The 23,093-nt window shown below is 34.6% G+C and overlaps 2 protein-coding genes across 2 annotated transcripts; one reads left to right on the top strand and one right to left on the bottom strand.

The window, feature by feature from the left end:
- Positions 1-837: 837 nt before the first annotated feature.
- On the bottom strand, positions 838-4,918 carry LOC138323920 (chondroitin proteoglycan 1-like). The gene is made up of 4 exons (XM_069268860.1): positions 4,776-4,918; positions 3,232-3,268; positions 1,906-2,601; positions 838-1,060 (listed from the first exon to the last, which is right to left on the bottom strand). Exons 2-4 carry the CDS (start codon positions 3,266-3,268, stop codon positions 852-854), a joined length of 942 nt encoding a protein of 313 aa, XP_069124961.1. The 5' UTR covers positions 4,776-4,918; the 3' UTR covers positions 838-851.
- A 7,677-nt stretch (positions 4,919-12,595) lies between these two features.
- Positions 12,596-22,282, top strand: LOC138323919 (uncharacterized). The gene is made up of 6 exons (XM_069268859.1): positions 12,596-12,916; positions 15,677-15,782; positions 16,880-17,073; positions 18,697-18,715; positions 19,484-19,511; positions 20,265-22,282. Exons 1-6 carry the CDS (start codon positions 12,844-12,846, stop codon positions 20,523-20,525), a joined length of 681 nt encoding a protein of 226 aa, XP_069124960.1. The 5' UTR covers positions 12,596-12,843; the 3' UTR covers positions 20,526-22,282.
- Positions 22,283-23,093: the final 811 nt, after the last annotated feature.

Genomic DNA, 23,093 nt, shown 5'->3' with positions numbered 1-23,093 from the left:
TAGTTTCTTAGAGTAATTTATGTGAAACGAGAATTATCATAATAGGCCGAAGCCGCTAGAGCTACATACACAGTGTATGAAATTAAAAAATCACGATTTGTGGTGTTAAGTGTCTTTGACATGTTAATTTAGAGGGATAGCTATATAAAACATGCAATCATTAATATAAAGTCACAACACGAATATACCGCAGCCTACAGATGTTCACACAGACAAATACATAACATACTGGGGAGTTGTTCATTGGGCGCTAAAGTATTATAAACCAATCGACTTTTAACGTACAGGAGAAAGTATTCAACTCTTAGTTTGACCATGTCATGTTGTCGCCGTCCAGTAGTATATGTTTAGCAATTGGACATTTTTAGAAGCACACATTCGACTTTTGTTTCTCATCCATAGACAAGTTGCAACCACCACCGATAAAGTAATTAAATATTTTCTCTCTCAAAATCAAATCACTATCCGGAACTACTAACATATAATGCATCACATTGTGTTGTATTGTGTTGTTGGTAAGATAAAAGTATTGAACGTATTTCAATTTGCATTCATAACCAATATGAATGCCAACTGGACGGAGGCAAATTCAACGAAGCGCGTTCAATGCTTATAATTTCATTTGGTTACAATTTTATGATGAAATCCGAAGGGATAACTAATCATTAGTTTTCGTCATGGATGGAACAGCCATTTGAACAGCCGTTTTCAGTGATCGCTGGCACGATCATGATAAGAGCTTGCAGTTCATAGGTTATATGAATGCAAACTGCGCTTGGTAAGGTTATAAATAGTGGGGCTGCAGTGAAAATGTAAATATAAGAAGCAAATTCACAATTATTGATGATGTTTTATTTTCCGCCTTGTACAAGGTATTGGGAACAAGCAGGTACGTTTTGTGTGTAGTCACAGGCGTTTGTTTTCTCGTTAAAGACCAATCGGGGTGGACAAGGTTCTCGGATAGCTTGACCATAGGAACACTGATAGTAGTATCCACAGTCTTTAGGGTCGGTAAAATAGCCGTCTATCTTACCAAAACATATGTTACTGGTCGGTAAAACTGCCAAGAAAAAGAAAACAAGTAATTTGTTATGTATACTAGTATTCTGGTCATAAAACCATCCAAAATATCATCATTGTCGATGATATGTACATATATATACACATATATACTGCTGATTGCTGAAAAGGAAAATAACGAAAATAGGGAATATTTCTTGTTTTGCTTGTTACATTGTGAGTCAAATTTTTCTCTTGCAAGAGAGAGAGAGAAAAAAAGAGAAAATTTACCGTCGATAGGACTTAAAACAACTCATAAGAAGGTACCACACGAATTAGATGTACTTATGAATTCAATTCCTGGCTTCCTAAAACTATTCCAATGACATTCTAAGAGAAAAATCGTAAAAACTGATGTGGCAGCAGATGTAGGAATTTTATGGTTTGATACGCGTCAGAAGAAAATGGGGATATCAAGCATCGAAACTTAAATCACTTATAATACAATATACTAGGGGTGATAGTTTTTTTAATAAGCTGTATGACAGTGTTGTGTTAACTTGACCAAGAACGCCGTTCTTGTAAGGAAAACATTAATTATTCCATCTGAAAAATATAATTTCCTCTTTGTATAGAATTAGAATGATTTCCACACAAAAGTGCAACTAACAAATTATCTTTTTGACTCATCAGTTGTCAACTCTGTCTAGTACATGTTCCTCTTCTGATCATTATGTATAGTAAATACTCTTCATTTCAAAAAAACAATTGTAAATGAAATACCAAGCCTACAAATCAAATGCAAGGTGCTTGGCAACAATGAAGAGAGACAAACAACAAAGTAGAATTGGGTTTGAATACCTTGTTGTATACCGAGTGAGTACTAGATTAATTTCTATGTGTTACCTGGACGGAAGGACTGTGGTCCTTGTGTTGGATGTGGAGCGTTGGTTGCTTGTGGTCTGTTCGTGAAATGTGGTAAAAAGATTCCCCCGGGTCGGGACGTCTGAACCGGCGCGTTTGTGACTGGAGGAGAAGTAGTTCTGCCAAAGTTAGAACCTGGCCTGGCCGTCTGCAGCGGAGCATATGTAGCCGGGCCTGCAGTTTGTAGAGGAGCGAACGTCTGCAAGGGAGAATTTGTTGGCGGTAGGAAAGTTGGTTGTGGTGGATTCGTGTAAGGTGGACGACCTGTTTGTAGAGGATTTTGTGTCAATGCCGGAGGAAGAAACGTTGGCTGTGGTGGGTTTGTGTACAACGGGCGTCCAGTTTGTAGAGGAACGTTCGTTATAGGACCGTTTGTATTCAAATTGATTGGAGACTGGGTTGTAAATGGCGCCAAGGTAACCACTGGTCGCTGTGTTTGGGGAGGCTGAGCAATAGCTGAATGTCTGCCGTTACAGTTGACATTTTTTGGATAGTCACAGAATTTGGTTTGACTGTTGAACTGCAGGCCTGAGGCACAGGCTATAGGTGTGACGTCTGACCCCCCTGTGCAGATATAATAGCTTTCACATTCGTCTGGGTTGGTGTAGAATCCGATATTACGACCAGAACAACTAAACGCGGTTACAGCAGCGACATGGCGCCGGTTCAGGAGTGTTGCTATAAACATAAAACATCACGGCATAAAATATCAATAGGTCTTGCTCACGTGTGATTAACAACTCTAAAACGTGGAATTGAATATATGCTTTGGCACTTGACTTAACTCCGTGTTGTTTTAAGCATTTCAATTTTGCATTCAGTTTTCCTGTTGTCTTAAAAAAAACATTTTGTATTACATTTGCAATTTTGAAGTTAAATCTTTTTCTGAAATGAATATTTTTAATATAAAAAGTCACAAATATGGGGATCATTAAAATTTGCATGTAATGATCCTTTTCATCGGTATAAAAGTTGTTTATTATCTCATAAGAAGTTAAAAATGACGTCATCGTTTGTAATGTCGTCTCTGAGTAGCTGAAACAACGATGTAACCTTATTTTACAAAATAAAATTCCCCAAAATTTCCCCAGGAAATTTAGAATTTAACACGATTAGATAAAAAGATAAGGATTAACTTGAATATGTCTTTTATGTCGTGTACTCTCCTCATGAATTGCTGCACAACAACAAAAACGTCAACTTCAACCTTTAACGAAGAATATTCGTCATATGACCAAAAATCTCAATCCAAATGTATTTTTAAATTCTGTTATTTAGCATAAAGAGCAAACTAATGCATTTTCTTACCTGCCACCAGGACGAAGCTACAAATTTGTCGATACATCTGAAATAACAAGCATGACTTGTATAATGACATTTAGACTATGTCTATACTATAATCTATAGTTTATTCAAAATTTTAGCTTATGGTCAAAGTTATCAAGACAGTAATCTGAAAATGAAGCAAACTACAAGTACAAAATTTGTTTAAATGTAAATCGTGAAATTAAGCCACCGCGTAAAAAGTTAAAAGTGTGAAAAAGCGAAATTAAATCGCCGCAAAACACAGCTGGTTTACTTTAAGCAATTAACGTCTTTCAGTTGGCGTTCATATTGGCTATGAATGTCAACTGAAAGACGTTCAATGCTTATGTTTACATTTGGTTATAATTGTATGACCATTGTGACGTCGCAATGATAATAACGTCATAAAACACACTTGAAGTTAAAAGACTATATGCATGCCAACTTCGCTTGGTAAGAGGGCCTGCAGTGAAATTGTAATTAAACATTGAACGTCTTTTAGTTGGCATTCATAGCTAATATGAATGCCAACTGGCAAATTCCATGAAGCGCGCAGGCAAATTCCAGTTGAATTTGCCTCTGTTCAGTTGGCATTCATATAGGCTATTCATATCAACTAAACGATGTTCAATGCTTATATTTACATTTGGTTACAATTTTATGATGATATCCCAAGGAATTTTGCATCATTCTATAATATAATAATCATTCGCTATCGTCACAATGATAATTATGTCATAATAACCGCTTGAAGTTCATTGTCTATATGACTGCCAACAGCGTTTGGTAAGACTGCAGTGAAAATGTAAATATAGCAACTTAACCTGAAAGTGATAGTTTAGCTATATAGAAACATAATTCTATTTATACATGTAGGGATAGGACTCCTTAAACTGAAAATAAAACCAAAACAACTAAACACAACAACAACAAAAAACCAAACATTTTATGTTAAGCAACCTTATATCTTTTTGCAGTATAGTAACATAATATAATGAAACGTCTGTATGATGTTAGAGATTCTGAAATGGTCTACACATAATTTGAATATTTATGAAATTCAGTTGTATTAGTACACATTGATACCCTTTAAGTAAAAAACCAGAATTTTATAGTTAGTATCGATATATATATATCTTTTAAGTATAGTCACATGTATGGAGAAAGTCTACGTGGTTTTAAAGATTCTGAATCAATACAAAATCTAAATGGTCTTTACACATCTGAATATTTATGAAATTCAGTTCTATTGATACACTTTGAAAATCCTAAACTCAAAATTGAAAAAAGAAAGCAAACACAAAAACAGAATTGATATCTCTGCAGTATAGCAACATCTATGGATAAACATTTACACGTTTTTAGAGATTCTGAATCAATATACTATATATATGAAATACAGTTCTATCAATATATCCAGAAACCCTAAAAAAATTGAAACAGATATGTATGTTAAGGACCAATCAATCTTTGCAATATGTAGAAGCGTTTACATGGTTTTAGAGATTCTGAATTCCAATGGTCAATAGTTTGTAGAATAAACTTACGTTTTACGGATTTTGTTTGTCCACACCTGTCCAGCCAGACTATTGCCGTGTCCTCTACTGACCCTCTTTGTGTCATCATGACGTCTTATCTCCTTCTGCCTACGTACAGACTGGGACACAAACCTACAAAGCTTGGTCAACCGGAAAACATTACTAAATCATCATTTTACACGTTTTCTCTGATAATATTAGAACTGTTGTCCTGCTGTTTCGAAAATCTATGATTTAAAATTACAATATTTATCACTAGATTTGTTATTTTGGTGTTGGTAAAATAAAAATGTTTTGTATTTACATTGACAGGCTAACCATACTATTGTTAATGGTGCCGTCATGGGTTATCTTTCCACCGCCATTACAGGATATAGCCAACGAAAATATCAAACATGATCAGAATGACTCGGGCACCGTGTTCTGACCGAACAGGTGTTCCTCTCATCCGTGAAGTTCCGAAAGGCCGACTTGGTTGTTAATGTTACCAAAAATTCAACATACGCTCTACCCGTCATAAACAGTTCGGAAATACTTCTTTATCGAGACATCAAAGATGCAGTGTCCTTGCGTTTTACTCACTTGACCATTCTATTTGTCAATAACATTTGATCTATTTTATTATTGAGAAGAAAGACAAAGGAATAGCAGGCAATCCTATAAGCATACTTTCATTATGACACAATTGCGTCACCTCAAACATTTTTGAATCTACAGCAGTTTCGAATTTCGTGAGACTCATCTGACCTTGCTTAAGAGACAATATTGTTGCCGATTAGAGTCGAGTCATTGTGAAACTCTGAATTCAACAAGTTATTACTGAAATAGTTCTGTTTTCATTTCTGTCCGTGAAAGGACTCGAAAGAGATAAAAAAAATCAAACATAAGGTGTCAGTGACTTTTCAATAAGTAAGTAATGTCAAGGAGATAAAAAGTGGAAATGACTGTATTTAGAGATAACAAACGGTCAATGTACTTTAAGGAATAACATGTTTTGAACGTTTGTCGCAGTTCTCCATCTCAGAACGTCAATTTTTTTGTTCACTAAAATTTAGCAGAATCTGATCAAACTTACCACATCATTGCTTATTTTCTATGAACACAAGCTTTGTGAAAACAACATATCTGCAACACCATTGACCCGTCTTCGGAAATATGCCCTTTAGATTACTGCAAATCAACTTTCGTTCGCAGATAAAAAAAAATCGCGATTTCAGTGTCAAAATAAGTTCGCGGAGATCAATGTTCGCGGATTGAAAACCTGAATTGTAATATCTTTCATATTATCATCAAAGTAAATGATATACATTAATGAAATTTCCCAGAGATAAACTTTCACGAAATTTTGAAGAGATAAACTTTCATGAAATTTCTGAGAGATGAACTTTCACGGAATTATCATAGTCGCGAAAATCGCGAAAGTATATCTCACACGAAATCAAGTTGGTTTACGGCACTACAAATTAAAATCCCAATATCCCAATAATTTTTCATGATAAAATAATGTTTAAAAAAAATCTTGTTGTAAATCATGCAGTGACAGGCCTAAATCGAAGTCAAGATGAGCGAAAATGATTCGGAAACTTTTGACAGAAAATCAATCAAATGTTGAACATGACTAGGTGGGTCCCATTTAGTCCGAGAAGTAGTAAAAACATTGACTTATGTAAATATCAGATGGTCATATTGGTATCTGTAAGATAAAACTAGTACGCTTTCCCTTTGTAAACGTCCATGGCCAGGAGGACAAAACTACAATATGATAATAGAGCCCCGACCATGGAATCAAAAGGCATTAAATAAATAAGAATTACGAGGTCTTGGCAAACAGTGAAAAAAATATAATCCAAAGAGGCCATGACGCGTCATTAATACGCATCATTTGAATTCTTCTACAGTGTTTTGGCAATTTAGACCCAGGAGGCGTCAATCTACAAAAATTACAATAATGGGAGCATACACTCGAAAAAACTTGGCCACTAAAACAAACTTTTTTAAAGAACTATGCAACAGTCAATGACGTTACAGTATACCTGGTATGATATGACTTTAACATTACATATTAAACCACTAGTTTCACATATCAAAGGTTAGTTTTTACTTTCTACCCAGCGTCACACATAGTTGATTATCATTCTTCATGTTCACTGATCTAGAAAATGCATTGAATGCCAACAATGTTAATTTGTATGATAATTCTACCCTCCCTGTAGTAACCTGGTCAAGCATTGACATTACTTACCTACTACGGAAGGCATTGAAGCGACTGTAGCCACAAGCATCGAGTACGCTGTATACATATCGATAAGATCTTCATCGTCTTTCACAATATCTTTTATAATTAGTTTAGAGTAAATCCTGTCTCCTCATGATCGTTCCACCCACATTGTGTCTATTCTAACATATATTGGTAGATCATATATTATCAATATATAAGAAGATTAGTTTTTGGTGTTGCTTACCTGGTATCACATGAACATCACTAATATACTGTTTATCCGATTATTTTCCTGGAGATATTTCGTGGTTCCATGTACATTATTCTAATCGCAAAAAAATAATCCGCGAATATTAATGTAATAGATAAAGCATGCGTCTTCATCTAGACAGATGTTCATTTAGGAAAATATAGGGCATTTAGTCGATTTGGGTCAAAATAGCAAAAACTTTTTCACGTTATCCCTTATTAAGAGATGTCCCTTGAGGGACTACTGTGTGTGTTACTACTGAAAGCGCGAGTCTGAGGCTTTTACATTGCTGCCACTTGCGTGTCTCAACCTTGTGGGAGAAACACTACACTTTCATCAAGGACGTAATGTCATCAGAAAAATGTTCCCCTATCTCAGTGAAAATTATGACCATACGAACATTAACAGGTACCACTGTGCACAGCCAATTAAAATCCAATATAAACTCTCTTTAATTGTCCCAATTAAATGATTAAATGACATTTAACGATTCTCCCCGGAGGTGTGTAAGATTTGATCATGCTACCCTTTTGCGGCCTCGTATAAGACTGAATTAAGGATAATACTTTTCTAGAGATAATTTTTTTTCTAACGTCTCGCTGGTCTAGACAAGGCTGAGCCATATATCGATACATATGAAAAGCGTTCCTACTGTTGCTGCACATTGCTCTCCATACTTGAGGTGGAAGACTGATTGGGGCCCTTGTCAGGATTACTGTGTAATCTGACTGCCAACCAAGTGTACCGTCAGACCGGTGATTCTGGCAGTATGCTTTAATGAGATCGCACTATAATGATAACACAAGTTTACTCTGTCATAAATAGACATGAATATACCACTGTCACCAAATAAAAACGCAAACACAGAAGATCATCTTTAAGCTGATGAGATGACAAAAAATTAATCCCCAACCTGAACCGAAATATTAAGCGTCCTTCTTGTTGCTCAATGCAAACAGTCGCACGTGACTTTTCAGACATCAAATGCATACTGTATTCTGAAACTCGATGTTTTATTAATTCAGTATCGTCTTTTGCAAACAAATACTGTACAGATGGTTAACAGTTGCTGAAAGCAACATTCCCCAGGGACTAATATATAAACAGATTGGGGTATCTCGTTTTATGTACAATTAAAGTAACTGAGTGCAAATACAATATAATATAATGGAACTCTTTTGTGTTCTGTCAACATGGTAACCCAATACCTTCTCTGCACATTAGGCAGTCTGGTCGAATGGGACTTGTACTTATATTTAAAATTCTATATAATAGTGTCGAACAACCTTGAATACGCAGAAACGCTTCCTCGTGACATAAGTTTTATCATTTACAAAACCGTCTCAACATTCGCTGTAATTTGAACATTTCGAGTTGAATTCGGTTCAACTTCTTATTGAATTTCAAACAGAAGAACTCCATGTCGACACAATGACTAATATGCATTTTCTAGGTGTGGTCCGTTCTTTCCAATCGACCAACGCCTGGAGAATGATGGTCGTCTGGTCGGTCGAGCTCCATACAATACCACACTAAGTACACACACATACACTAGAGAGTGGGTCGATGCTTATAGTTAATGTTTATTCAAATCTTGTTCTAGAGTAAACCGGAGAACAGCTATACAAAGAGAGAATTAGGCTCAGGCTAGTTCATCGTATAGACGATTACACAAGTCGTACAGTTGTTTGTGTATTTGTCAGAGCTGTCATGACAGGCTGTAATAGTCTATTACACACCAAATCTATGTGTAGCGTACTTACTTAAAGGGCTAGATACAGAACGGTGAGTTTTTTAATCTCACGAAGAAAATATATCGAAAACCAGATTTATTTTTAGTATCTTATCGTCAGTTGGTAGTTCATTAATGTCACATGAGTGGTCAAGACGTCTCGACATGTTACTGCAAGCCCTTCACCTCTGGGTTACAAATTCGAATCCCATGTGGGGCAGTTGCCAGATACTGACCGCTGGTCGGTGGTTTTACTCCATGTGATTGGGTTGCATTTAACCCTGGCTGTTAATAAAAACTAACCACGCCAAATCAAGTGCCATTTGCTTGATTGGCTAATTGGGTTTAGCGTCAGATTAACAGCTAAGTTAATTTAAGCACGAATGCCATTCGGTAATTCAAATCATTTAGATAACCTAAATGACAAACCCCGCCAGACAAAAAAAAAACCCACCATGTATACTAGGTAGATATAGCTGCTGGATTGCGTAGGCTGTAAAAGGGACGCCGAAAGATATGCAAATGCTGAGTTGCACTTTCATATTGTAACAACACATGCAAAAAAAAGTTCATGTGTTGATAATTCTACAAATTGATCCAGAAACAAAATGCTCAGCTTTATTTAAGGATCATTTTGGATAGATTTTTGTGTGATGGAGATACGACACAAAACTCATTTTTTACCTCAAATCAACTGTGAAGTGTTTGTGATAAAAATATACAAATGTTTCAATATTTAGATTTCTTTTTCCGTCATTAAATATTGCCATGTTCAGTTTTTCTTTTCAATATGAAGTATGGCCATGTTCAGTTTTTCTTTTCAACATGACGTATGGCCAATGTTCAGTTTTTCTTTTCAACATGAAGTATGGCCATGTTCAGTTGTTCTTTTCAATGTTAAGTATGACTATGCTCAGTTGTTCTTTTCAATGTTAAGTGTTCCCATGTTCAGATTTTCTTTTCAGTATGAAGTGTGCAATGAAGTAGCCAATGTTCAGTTTTTCTTTTCGCCATGAAGTATGCTAATATTCAGATTTTTTTCTCCATTATGAAGTATGACAATTTTCGGATTTCTTTTCATCATTGAGTATGGCAATGTTCATTTTTTTCTTTTCAACATGAAGTATGGCAATGTTCAGATTTGTTTCCATCCTGAAGCATGGCTTCGTCCATCAATTCTATTCTTTTTTTTCATCATGCAGTATACCATAGTTCACCAAAAGGGTATATAGAAAATATACCTGTTTTTTTTTTTTTTTTTTTTACATTTACATTTAATTGTTTTTCAAATATCAACATTGCTAAACCAAGAAACATCATGAAAGCATTTTTTTCAGAACCCTGTGCAGACTATTGCACTTAATACAAATGTAAATAAATTAGGTTGAGTAAACTTTGACGTAGATGGAATGATGGAGTATTCCTAAAACGTGCAGTTTGAGTTGGTTTGTTCATTAAGATAATGTATTTTACAAAAGAAAATGTCAGTAAAATACCTGTGCATAAATCATATATCGCGCGTTCCCGTGATTTTGTACTCAATTAGTGTTTTTAATGCCATATCAACGTTTACAATCGAAAGATTTTCTCTATTCGGGACGATAACTTATATTTCATTCAGTTGGAAATCCAAATTAGTTATATGATGGCAAACAATGAAAAGCTAACTAATATCCTCTGCCCAGGTTTAAGCTACAGAAGTTTCTCGCCAACCGCCAACCCTTCCCCGCGTATTTTTCAGGCTACACTTTACATTTGGTTTACAACGTAAATTCAAGAGTTCATAGTTTGAGTCACATATATTTATTATGTTATTTACTTCTGATAACCTTGTTATACCTGAAATTAATTTTGTTTTTCAAAATGTTTTTTTTTATTGTTTTAACTATTTTTATTAGTAGTAGTTTGTCATGGTATGAATATCTAGAGGAAATTTAAAATATACTTGTATTAACCAAAGCTTCTATGCAGTGGATTGTTTCAGGATCATTGTGAAAAATATTATATGATCTTTTAACCATTTAGTCCCTTAAAAACTTAAACTTGAAAATACATGAAACATTCTTTACAACTATTCCTTCAGTGTAAATTCCCAGTTTTACTGTAGCAGTAACTCGTATACTCGGATAGTCGACCACGCTCTATAAACAAGCTGAATGGATATTTTTTTTACAACTACAATGTACAGTGAAAACATGTTAATCCGACGAGATCCTAAACCACAGCTGAAAAAAAATCACTTTTTTCACGAAAAATTAGTTTGTTTAGAAAAACAGACCAGACAAAAATGGTAAAAGTTTTTTTGGTTTTTTTTTAGGATGGAGACTTTTATTTTGTTTTCATTGCGCTGTTGCATATTATGCTTGGGTGAGGGGTAAACACGCCAGGAAAACTCTGACAATATATGTTTACTTTTATATTGGAAAAATACGCCATGTCATTATTTTATCTGTTTTTTATTTTTTTTTTATTTTTTTTTTTAATATTATGGCAGCTTACAATTTCGTTTGAGCTGTTATATAACACTTTTGCATCTTGTCTCCAGTTAGCAGTCAATCTCATCATACAATCTGTGTTTAATGTGGCGCGTGAAATAAAATCATAAATGCAAACAAATAATCTAAATATGATACTTTCTTCGTGTATTTGATAATGTGTTTGTCTGTATTTTTAGAATGTACCGTACGACAATGTAAGAAAATGCATGAAAAAAATGAAGTGTTTAAAATGGCGGCACAAAGCAACAAAATCTCACATTCCTACTCGCTAACGATCTTTACTTTTCCTTAAGGGTCACATATATTACAGGTAAGTTATTTAGACTGTAGCCTTAAACTAGGTAGGTTTTATAAATGAAGTTATCCTTATTAAGCCAAATTCGCACCTGAGGCTGTCTCGTGAGGTCACAAAGTCCCTTGAAGGTCACAAACATGACACAATGTACGTAAACAAGCGATGAATCGACACTTAAACATATGCTGAATACAAATAGTTGCAGCTTTCATTGAAGTATATAAATCAAACAAAATACCTTAGAGTTTTGTTCAATAATATACCAAATGTAATTACCGAAAAAGACCATTCATCGTTTTTGTTTTGTTTTTTGTTTTTTTGTTTTTGTTTTTGTTTTTTATAAATCAAAGAAAATTGTTTTAGTGTACATTTTTGTATATTAGATTTATTCCTGTCTAAAAAATGAAATGATATTAACTTGCTCCAGTATTCCATTTCATTGTGTATTATGTCTTCACCGGTATTACCCGTTTCCCTACCTTCAGAAAGAAACTATTTATAGTCTTCCATAGACTTCAATAGTCATAGCTGGCGCGCTTTCCCTAACTACAACGATACGGTTCAACACACACGTTTACTTGACAAATACACATATGTATATCGCAAAGAATGAAAGGCGCAACTACAAAACCAGTTTTTCGCGACAAGCATTTATATTGAAAAAATGGGACAGCAACTTGAATATTTGATGATGTTTTAAATCTTTAAGATATATAGGGAACATTTTCGCTTAAACGTAACATCTCTGAAAATGAGAAGATAATAGACTGGTTCGACCAGACTGTCGCTCTAATTGTGAGCGTGCTTCATTGAATGTATTTGCACTGCTCCAGTCACGCCCCTGAATGTGTTCCGGACAGGTACACACAGGTGTATATACCCGGTGTGCGAATTGTATAGTGTGGGTCTATCTTCTAGACCAGGATGTGTTCTATATGAAATTATAGAAGAATATTCGAATGGTTTTCGCCCCGATTTTCGAGGAAAATCCTGGAAGATTAATTACACCATATCGGGGGTAAAGTGTTGTTTAGCGTGATAATCGTGTAAAAGTGTTTGTGGACGGTTTTCTAAAGTACCCAAAATGGCACCGGAAGTAAGAAAGTGCACGCCCAAACCGGGTTTAGTTATTCTACTGATTCTCAGCTTTATCCCAGGTGAATACTTTTGTTCCGTGTATGTCATGTGAAAAATCATTGATTATTTTATTATACGTTTGTGTTTCGATATATACCCGTGTGTATCTAGTTTCAGGATTTGTCCTGTGTTGTACACTATACAGTGTATTGATCCACGAACACATTGTCACATTGTATACATGTAATTCATTACTATTATCTATTTCACAGTATGTTCCATGCATATACATGTACGTTTCAGTTCGTGATATTTCTATATGCCTTCATGGAGTGTCAAATTGATTTTCTGTATTGAAATTGACAGTCTATACCAGACAAGTTGTACATTTTAATATCAGTGATAGTGTATTCAATATCGGCTGAAATCGACATGCATGGCTGGTTTTAAACGACCATTACTTGAACTTTTACCCCATTAATATATGAGAAACTTTAAAGGGTACATGCTGTTGTATTGTGTGTAGTTCAGCACCCGGCGCGTTCGTCTTAAAGTATTGTTAAAAATACCGGTTTATAACAAACTATTTCGGGATTTTTCACGACAGTCTTTTATTTGAGAGTTGAGAGTATACATGAACTTTCCGAAATTACATCATAAATACACAGTCACCGTCTGTACGCTTAACTAATAGTCTATGTGTATACATAATGTAATTGATTAAACAGGTGTGTAATTGTCTACGTTAAACAATGTACGATGTTAATGAGAAACTCCCCTAAAATATGCGGACAGCGATCTAAAACATCATGTATGATTAATACCATATTAAGCCGCGTGGCTAATTATAGTTGTGTATTGTATTTAATTGCAAAAAAAAAGACTGAAAGATGAATATAAAAAATGTATACCAAGAACATATCGTGCATTATTTTTTTTGTCGTTCAGCTTCTGTTACCATGGAAACGTTGTCTAACTAAGGTCGGTTCCATTTGAACTTTTCAATATTTTGGAAAGATGACTATTGGTTTCGCGTGTGGTGGGCTAAATCCAAAATTACTATGATTTAACTTTAAGATATAAACTTTTAAATGTAAAAATATAAGGTATGACAAGAATATATTTAGTTTTGAACACAACAATATATTTTACGTCATTATTACGATCGCATGACTAAGTTCTGCAGACTTCCTGGTCCCGGCACTACTTATATTTGTAGAGCAATTAAAAAAGACCACGACTTTTTTTTACCTTTGCCAATTGTTCGCATTCTTTATGTACATAGGACCTTGAAGAGAAGCACCGCCATACGAACTGAATATAATGGATCTATGACGCGATGACAGAGATATTGTTAAAATCTAATACTATAATTATGAACCTCATTGTATCATGTCTTGCTATTTCAAGTAATCAGCTATGACTTAAGGTTATTTTTCTTCTTCCTTACTGACAGATTTGGACAAATTAATCTTAAGCTATATCTGTATACACGTATATAATATGCCCGCATACATATATGTATTGTTCGCTCAAAAGCAAAGAGTGTTTCACGTGACGTCATTGAAAAGCGAAATGGTAAAAAACCACACCCTAAATTAGATGTTCTGTAAAATAATTATGTACGTAAATATTTTATGTAAAATTGGACAAAGCAAAAAATCTTTCATATAATGAATCGAATGAAAAGGCTTAAAAAGTTACTTCTTTTCCTATAAAAAAAAGGATTTTTACCGATACATGTGGTACCATAATTTAATTTTTTAATGTGGTAATGTAATAAATTTGAACTACATTTACAGAAAAATAAGCGTTTCAGCGTGATGACTCATTAAAATGTGAAGATATCTATTATTACATTACTCCCACACACAAACCAAAATGTCGAGTTTTGTTTACATGATTTTATGTTTTATATATTGTCGGATAAAGCGAAGTACTAGTGCATGATGTATACAATGAATGGCTGAAAAGATTGTTACATAGGAATTGTATTTCACTTCCTGGTAAACCGGATTTCTCACCATATCATACAATACTATGATCATAAAAACCTGAATACATTTTAAAGTATGACTGCCAGCACAAGGACATTACAACCCGAAACCTAAGTGAAAGATTATGGCTGGTCAACCCGACGGCGGGGTTGACGGTTCATATCTTTCACAAGCGTCGAGTTATCCCTATCCACATAACAGAATATTTTTCTCCGATATTTTAACGAATAATGTTGAAAATTCAGTTGTTTAGAAACATTTTCATAACACTGTCATAGGCTTCATCACATGGACGTCGCATTGCGTCAAAATTAATGACGTAGTCGACAATGGACATCGCATATATTGATGACCTCACGTCATTGTCAAGCGCGTGTGACCTACTTATTGATTGAACACGGTGTGTCTTGTCGATAATGTCATCATTGTGGACGCATAATGACGTTGTTGGAAAGTAACTATTTCGTCATTTTTCCTCCAAGTATCAGAAAAATAATGTGACATTGGTCTGGCAAGTGGACATGGATCCCTCAACACTCTTGTAAGATTTTGCTGTCAACACTAGGCAAGCATCGTGTTGACATGCATAAATCTTACACTCGATTAAAATAATTTTATCCACTTGAAAGACCAATATAAGACTACATGTGTATGCATTTTGTTTTAATAAACATATTATGAAAGACGTCTTGGTAATATTTTTGATCTTATTACCAAGATATGCTGTCATATTATTTTTGTCTGCAAATGCCCGTGAGTAATATTTCCTTAAGCAAACGCTGGATAACTCTTGTCATATATGTGAGAATATGTTAATCTTTACCATATTTGTTTTTATTCCAGGTGGACTATGCGACACCTACACTCTTTCTGGTCTCGTGGCCTCCAGTATAGCGGCGGTGTTTTACCTGATATTATTAGTAGCCATCATTACAATGGGTATTATATGGTAAGTTTTTGCCGTAGGTAGACGTAATTTTTGTTTCGGTTTACTAGTAAAAAACGTTAACAGTAAGTTTTTGTTGCATGTATATCTATTTCTTGTTTTGGTTTACTAGTAAAAAACGTTAAATGGTAAGGTTTTATCGCAGACAGATGTATTAAACGTTAACGCTAAGTTTTGTCGAGGTAGATCTATTTCTTGTTCCGGTTTACTTGTAATAAACGTTATATGGTAAGTTTATGTCGTAGATGGATGAATTTTTTGTTTCGGTTTACTAGTAAAAAAACGTTATATCGCAAGTTTTTGTCGCAGGTAGATGTATTTCTTGTTTCGGTTTACTAGTAAAAACGTTATATGGCAACATTTTGTCGCAGGTAGATGCATTTCTTGTTTCGGTTTACTAGTAAAAAAACGTTATATCGCAATTTTTGTCGCAGGTAGATGTATTTCTTGTTTCGGTTTACTAGTAAAAACGTTATATGGCAACATTTTGTCGCAGGTAGATGCATTTCTTGTTTCGGTTTACTAGTTAAAAAAAACCCGTTATATGGCAACATTTTGTCGCAGGTAGATGCATTTCTTGTTTCGGTTTACTAGTGGCAACCTTTTGTCGCAGGTAGATGCATTTCTTGTTTCGGTTTACTAGTTAAAAAAAACCCCGTTATATGGCAACATTTTGTCGCAGGTAGATGTATTTCTTGTTTCGGTTTACTAGTAAAAAAACCCGTTATATGGCAAGGTTTTGTCGCAAACAGATCTATTTCTTGTTTCGGTTTACTAGTAAAAAACGTTATATGTCCATATCTCATATTAAGTCACTAGAAAGTCGTGTTCACCTATGCAATGTAGACGAGGAAATTCAAGTACTGATTGTTTTATTAAATATATCAGATGATTTGTTCAAAGCCTGTCTGAGTTCCGTTATCCTGGTCTTTTTCACACCAGTCACCGCTAAAAAAATATCAATATATGACACACCTACCGGTGAGGCGATACAAAATGGCGGACTTACAACCCAAGTACCTCAGTAAATCCACCTATGTTGTCCAAGTTTTTTCTCGTTTTATGATTTTTATAACTTATATCTATCACTTGTTTAACAGGCATAGATGGTTTCCACGATATCAGTTAGCCCGTCACAAGGTGAAGATCCCCCGCCACGTCAGATTTGCAACTCTGAAGGGTAGGCGGGTCGAAGTTATTGAACCTGAGAGGTCACTTCAACTGACGTCATATCCGCCCTCCATGAGGTCAACAAAGGTCATGGTGCCAACTACAACAACTTATCAAAAAGCAGGTAAGCAATCCTCAATGCTTTACTCCATAAATTGTGTTTTAATTCAAAAAGAAGAAAAATATTTGGTAAAATGTTGAACATTGCTTTATTTTTGTGTAGAGAAAGACACGTGGAAGGTTCATTGTTCAAACATGGAATTACAAGTGCTGCAGCACGATATTGTTAAAGCCAACTAAATTTGGGATCCCAACTTTCTTTTTTCTAACGTCTTACTTGACCTTGCCTCATTTTGGGCCTTGAGTTGAGCTGTTGCCCCTGTGAGGAAGAGTGCGATGGTTTCTTCCATTGGTTGATATATAGTTGGTTAGCGCTTAGCATAAAGGGAATGGGACGACTGGTTTTGCTGTGTAATGTGACCAGGTTGGATTTGTTGTTCTATGTCACTTCGGGTACGCTTCAGAGAGATAACGCTATAAAAAGACAAGATTTCCACTAGACTATAACGAAGGGAAACAAATCTTCATGTCTCTCTCAAACCAGGTCAATAACTGTATGGTATGTACCTGTAACACAAAGTTACCCACGTATACGTGTCGTTTGTTTGATGTTAAACTGAGTCGACTGTCTGGATATGAGATGCTCATGAATATTCATACCTTGGAATGAACACTATATCGACATTACCTTTAGCTCTATGTTATATATATCCGTACCTAATTAATTATTGAAGGAAATTTACATCTGCTGTAGACGTACCAGAATTGTCAGTTTCAACGGGATAATAACACGTGGTTATAGGAAATTGAAAAGGAAGTGATTGATCAAACCGGAAGTGGAAAACGACTAAAAGTATAGCTTGCTAATTTTATCATGAATATGAATAAGCAGGCTAATAAAAAAAACAGTAGATATTTTTTCAAAGTATATCGATTCTTGGCTTAGCTCTGGGTTTCATTTTGTAAGCAAAAGTTTCACGTTTCGGGAAGTAATGAGTCTTAATGGAAACTGGTATGCAATGTATAGACTAGATAATGTATTCGTAGTCCGTTTTAAATTAGGATTTTGATGTCAATAAGGTTTCAAGTGCTTTTACGTTAAACCAATTAACTGAGTAGGTTAATTGGTTTGTTAATTGGTTTGAGATTAGAACAGGAAACATTTTCATTGCTTACAAGGTTGCTATAAGCAGTTTGTGATATTGAGCGTTCGCTGCTGAGAAAAGGTTTTGGAATACGTCCTATGGACCACAATCAGAGACTTTAATAACATCATTTATATATCTCTACAATCTTAAAACTCTATAGTTTTGTAAATACGTTTCTTGGTCATTAATACCATTTGTCACTGCAATAAAATCCATTTCTGCTAAACTGCTTAGTAGACCTCCGAAAGTCATGAGAAAGATAATTGATTGCTTTGTTGTTGATATATTGACCTTTGGGGATGTCTGTGGCTGTATGCTTCGTTGAGATAATACTATATTGAAGGAACAATTCCCAAGTTTACACTAGAATACACAAGTTTCTTAAATCATGTTCAAGTCGACACGATATAAATTAAACTATTTTACAGAGAAATGTTTGTAATATTTGACATCTTTAGAAAAAACAAATTGTATATGGATATTATGTCGGTGTGTGTGTGTGCTAAAAATCTAATGGTAAATTTTGTTTTGTTTTGTAGATTCTTGGATTAAGGAGCAGTGAGTATTATTTACATACTAAAATCCTATTCTACACCGTCACATATAAGATATAATACTAGAGAAAGCCAACCTGGATTAAACCTATTCACCCTAGTAGGGAGAGATCTTAAATAGGCAATACCTGTTGTTCAGTCCTTTTTCATGTTTCTGAAATAAAATTTGTTGAAATTGAAAATTCAACTCCTATTATGATCCTAGCAAAAACACGCACGCACTTCCCACACGCAACACATTGCCTGCTCACAGGAAGCTGACCTAAATTACAACTGTTGTTTCTAGGACGTTTATTTAACAAACCCTATTGCGTCCAGTAAAACAAAGCGAAATAATTCTCCATGGATCGTATTGACAATATGATAGAGATCTGATTCAGTACCATTATGACCAGGATGTGCCATGCACTAACATACTCTCTAACCGGAAGAAATGTTTAGAAATATACCATGAAATGTGTTTTTTTTTAAATCTTTGCTCTGCATACAGTCATTATCAGTCTTTTCTTATAATTCGAGAACATTAGACTGGATTCAAATATTCGCATTCATACTAGTTTAATTGAAATTCGATTAAAGTTGGTTTTAAAACTATTTACGTAGCGATCACCTTCAAATGCTGAATACTGAAATAATATTGAAGACGAATTATGAATATAACGCTAATGTACCAAACTTAGATAATTCTTTTCACCCATAACAACATTAAGTTTTGAGTTTATAGACTCGGTTCATTGTGTTGTTATAACCATTATTTTCATGTTCTTTCCAGGAGAAGATTTGATGACCCCATACCAAAGGTAAATAACTGTAAAGATTTATGAATAACGGTTTTTTTTTTTTTTTAGAATTATAACTACGAAAGCCGATTGGGCTCATTTTGGTAGAAGAAAAAAAATCGCGTTATTACGCTAAACTTTGGCGTTAATACGCGAAACTTTTGGTGTCATTACGCGAAACTTTTGGCGTTATTACTCGAAACTTATATATATTAAGCGTTATTATGCGATATTTTGGCGTTATTACGCGAAACTTTTGGCGTTAATACGCGAAACTTTCGGCGTTATTACGCGAAACTTTGGCGTTATTATGCGAAACTTTTGGCGTTTGTACGCGAAACTTTTGGCGTTATGACGCGGATTTTGGCGTTATTTCGCGAAACTTGTGGCGTTACTACACGAAACTTTTGGCATTATCGTTATTACGCGAAACTTTGGCGTTATTATGCGAAACTTTGGCGTTATTATGCGAAACTTTCGGCGTTATTACGCGAAACTTTTGGCGTTAGTACGCGAAACTTTTGGTGTTATTACGCGGCACTTTGGCGTTATTACGCGATTTTTTTTGTTCTACCAAAATGAGTCCAATCGGCTTCGTTAATAACCGATATTTTGGTAATTCGTGATTATAGATAGAAGCGATCAATCCTTAACCCCCTGAAATTTCATAATGGACTTGTCAAGTGTTCGATTTAGAAGAGTCTAAACGTTTCTTCAGGGGTGAAATTCATGGTTCATGTTTCTGTTTAAGACAAGTCTTGATTATTTCAACAGGAGTCTGTTATGAATTTTGGCGAGGAAGATGGTGACGTAATTGTAACGGAAGTAGAACCGGAAAGAGAAATCCCGAAGTCACGACTAAACACGACAATCCAGGTGGACCCGGACAAGCACACCAGCAACGCTACCGATGATGAAATCTCTCGCCTGAACAGGCGACAAAGCGATCTCGCAACTAAAATCGATGGCGTGTTCAATTTTGATGCGGAAGATGATTCTGGCAACGCTGGAAACGAGGGAACTGTGCTGTATTAAGAAATTCACATATATAACATGCTGGTTTGTTGATGATGATTTGTACGACATGTTATGGTCCAATGCCAAAAATCGTAGTTTATTGAGGGATTATCAATTCAATTTGTGACGTCACACGTAAACACTCATCTTGATAATTAATTATATAATTTAGTCTTTTCTAGGTGGTATATCTTATTCATGTTCATATTGTTTAAAAATGTAACCAGTGCCATTTCACTAAATACAATAGTTGATACTTTACGGCACGATGTACTAGCTTTTATTTTCTTACGTGATAATCTAAGATTAATTTCATAAAGTAGAAAACCAGGTTTCCATTCGGTGTTTAAATAATTCTTTTATGTTGAATGCTAGTGCTTTACTATATGCTTATAACTTATGCTTTAACATAAATTTTGAAACTCACGTGAACAAATTGTTATCAATCAATCAAACAAGAAATGCATAAGTATTTCTTATACACTTTTGTTAAATATTTCAATTTGTTTTTTCCTCAATTATCATTATGCCACCTTAATTTTCAAAGCAATGTTCATACGTCTTTGGCAGAGCCCGGAGTATTTTTTAAACAGAAGATACGAATTTAATAGATGTTTTGCAGGACTTGTATTATAGCAATAATCTAAATACCACGCATGAATAATTTTAAGAATGCTTTCATCACAATCATCAACACCTTGCCTGTTAAACTTTGTGATAACTTCGGCACGTGTTTTGTTGGCTTATCAGAAATAGATCCCCATCAATGGTTATTTTTTTGTGCAGTATAGATGTGGCGTGATTCATTCAAACATTTATCTTCTGATAAGAAAATAAGTTGATGTCACAAATATTAAGTTTAGAATGTTTACTTCGTTTATTTTGTTGTTTATATGCGTATAATTTTGAGAGACTTTATGTTTATATTAAACACTATATCTATTTTTTATTACACGTGTTTACGCTTAAAAATTACTGTTTTACTGTTTAGGACAAAAGATATAATCGAATTTACTGCAAGATGGCACTGTCAGGAAAAGGTCTTTTTCATTATTCAATCATTTCTAAATGGAGCTGGATATTCTGCTTAATTCAGTTCATCGGAGTGCAATGATAGATGTTTTTTTCTAACTTGTAATCCATGCATCCTGCGGGAGGCCAAAAGAAGTCAATTTGACCATCAACATTGGAAACAACATTTTCCTGAAACATTAGCATTGTATAACACTCATTCTGCATGCGATTTATATACGGAAGGCCTTTTTCATCAAAAGGACAAGGCTTCATTGTCATAATACCAAAAAATAAAATATTCTCGAATTGAAACCAGAATTTACATAATTATTGTATCTACGGACAAGACTATTCGAGGTTTTGTTAGATCTACATGTTGCCCATTGCGCATAGTAACAAGCAATATTTCATGTCGTATTACCGTATGCATGCGTTCCCAAGTTGGTTGATACGAAGACCGAAATTCCGGATGAAATAATCCAACATCCGGAATAAGGTTTTCTTTTCGATGAATAATTGAGCAATGCGTGAATAGTGAGTTTATAGTTATTTTCATTGTTATATCATATAAAGATAATCATGCACAATCATTTATGTGTATTGTAAATACATTTTCTTATGCCTATCCCACTGACATCTAACTCGTTATAATACTATGATTAATCGATGTACTTTAGAGTTTAGTACCAGAATTATTTTTATAGACAGCTTTTGAGGCAATTTACAAATAAAAAGCATATATATGTGCCTTTATAAACTTCTCCTGTCTTATGTAATTATTTGTTTCATTGAGATACATAACGCCCAAATGTGACCTAGATTTCGCCTTTCCCAGATGTGACCTAGATTTCGCCTTACACAGATTTGACCAAAATTTTGCCTTGCCAAATTTGATTAAGATTTCACATGGGCCAATTTTGACACAGATTTTACTTGACTGTCCTAAATTTCAATTTGGTCGGAATGGTTTGAACTAGTTTTCGTCTGGCACGGATTTGACCTAGATTTTCTCTTGTCCTGATTCGACCTAGATTTTGGCTGGCCCAGATTTGTCATAGTTTCAACTTGGCCAGTATTTGACCTAGATTTCTAAGACGAGTACTTTATTTGGAAAGTTGTGTATTCAAAAAGAGAATCGATCTGAGGCTTCACTTTTGTTTGAAACATGACCTTTGTGCATCACGAAAAAGGTTGCCAAATTGAAATAAATCATTACTTAAGAACATTTAGCTGGAGGACAATCCAAAAATCCTTTAAAACGAATGCTTGGCAAAGATATGAAAAGATGAAATGAAGCAAATGAATAATGTACACGAAACATGTTGATATTCATGTTTAAAGTTATTTTCATGTTGTTTTTCAAAAGCGATAGAATTTTGTCGCTTCTTGAAACTAATTCGACGAATAAGCGCAAACAAGGAAATTACATATTTTAGGTCTATTTCTGACCTGAAAGTGTACTTTAATAGTCTTCTTAACGCCCAAAAATAACATATCCATTTCATTATCCAATAATCGTCCTGCTAAAAAAACAAATGAAGTCTTGATAACAATCCATAATTAACGTTGTCT

Source organism: Argopecten irradians, chromosome 5 (genome assembly GCF_041381155.1).
Source record: "Argopecten irradians isolate NY chromosome 5, Ai_NY, whole genome shotgun sequence".
NCBI classification, from domain to species: Eukaryota; Metazoa; Mollusca; class Bivalvia; order Pectinida; family Pectinidae; genus Argopecten; species Argopecten irradians.
This window is presented reverse-complemented; position numbering and strand designations above follow the sequence as displayed.

Excerpts from the sequence above, each read along its gene's own strand:
- LOC138323920 (XM_069268860.1), bottom strand. The coding sequence starts at position 3,268 with ATGTATCGACAAATTTGTAGCTTCGTCCTGGTGGCAG. Across the intron at positions 2,602-3,231 it reads TAGCTTCGTCCTGGTGGCAG|CAACACTCCTGAACCGGCGC; the intron begins GTAAGAAAATGC and ends TTATGTTTATAG. Across the intron at positions 1,061-1,905 it reads ACCACAGTCCTTCCGTCCAG|TTTTACCGACCAGTAACATA; the intron begins GTAACACATAGA and ends TTTTCTTGGCAG.
- LOC138323919 (XM_069268859.1), top strand. The coding sequence starts at position 12,844 with ATGGCACCGGAAGTAAGAAAGTGCACGCCCAAACCGGGTTTAGTTATT. Across the intron at positions 12,917-15,676 it reads GATTCTCAGCTTTATCCCAG|GTGGACTATGCGACACCTAC; the intron begins GTGAATACTTTT and ends TTTTTATTCCAG. Across the intron at positions 15,783-16,879 it reads ATTACAATGGGTATTATATG|GCATAGATGGTTTCCACGAT; the intron begins GTAAGTTTTTGC and ends CTTGTTTAACAG.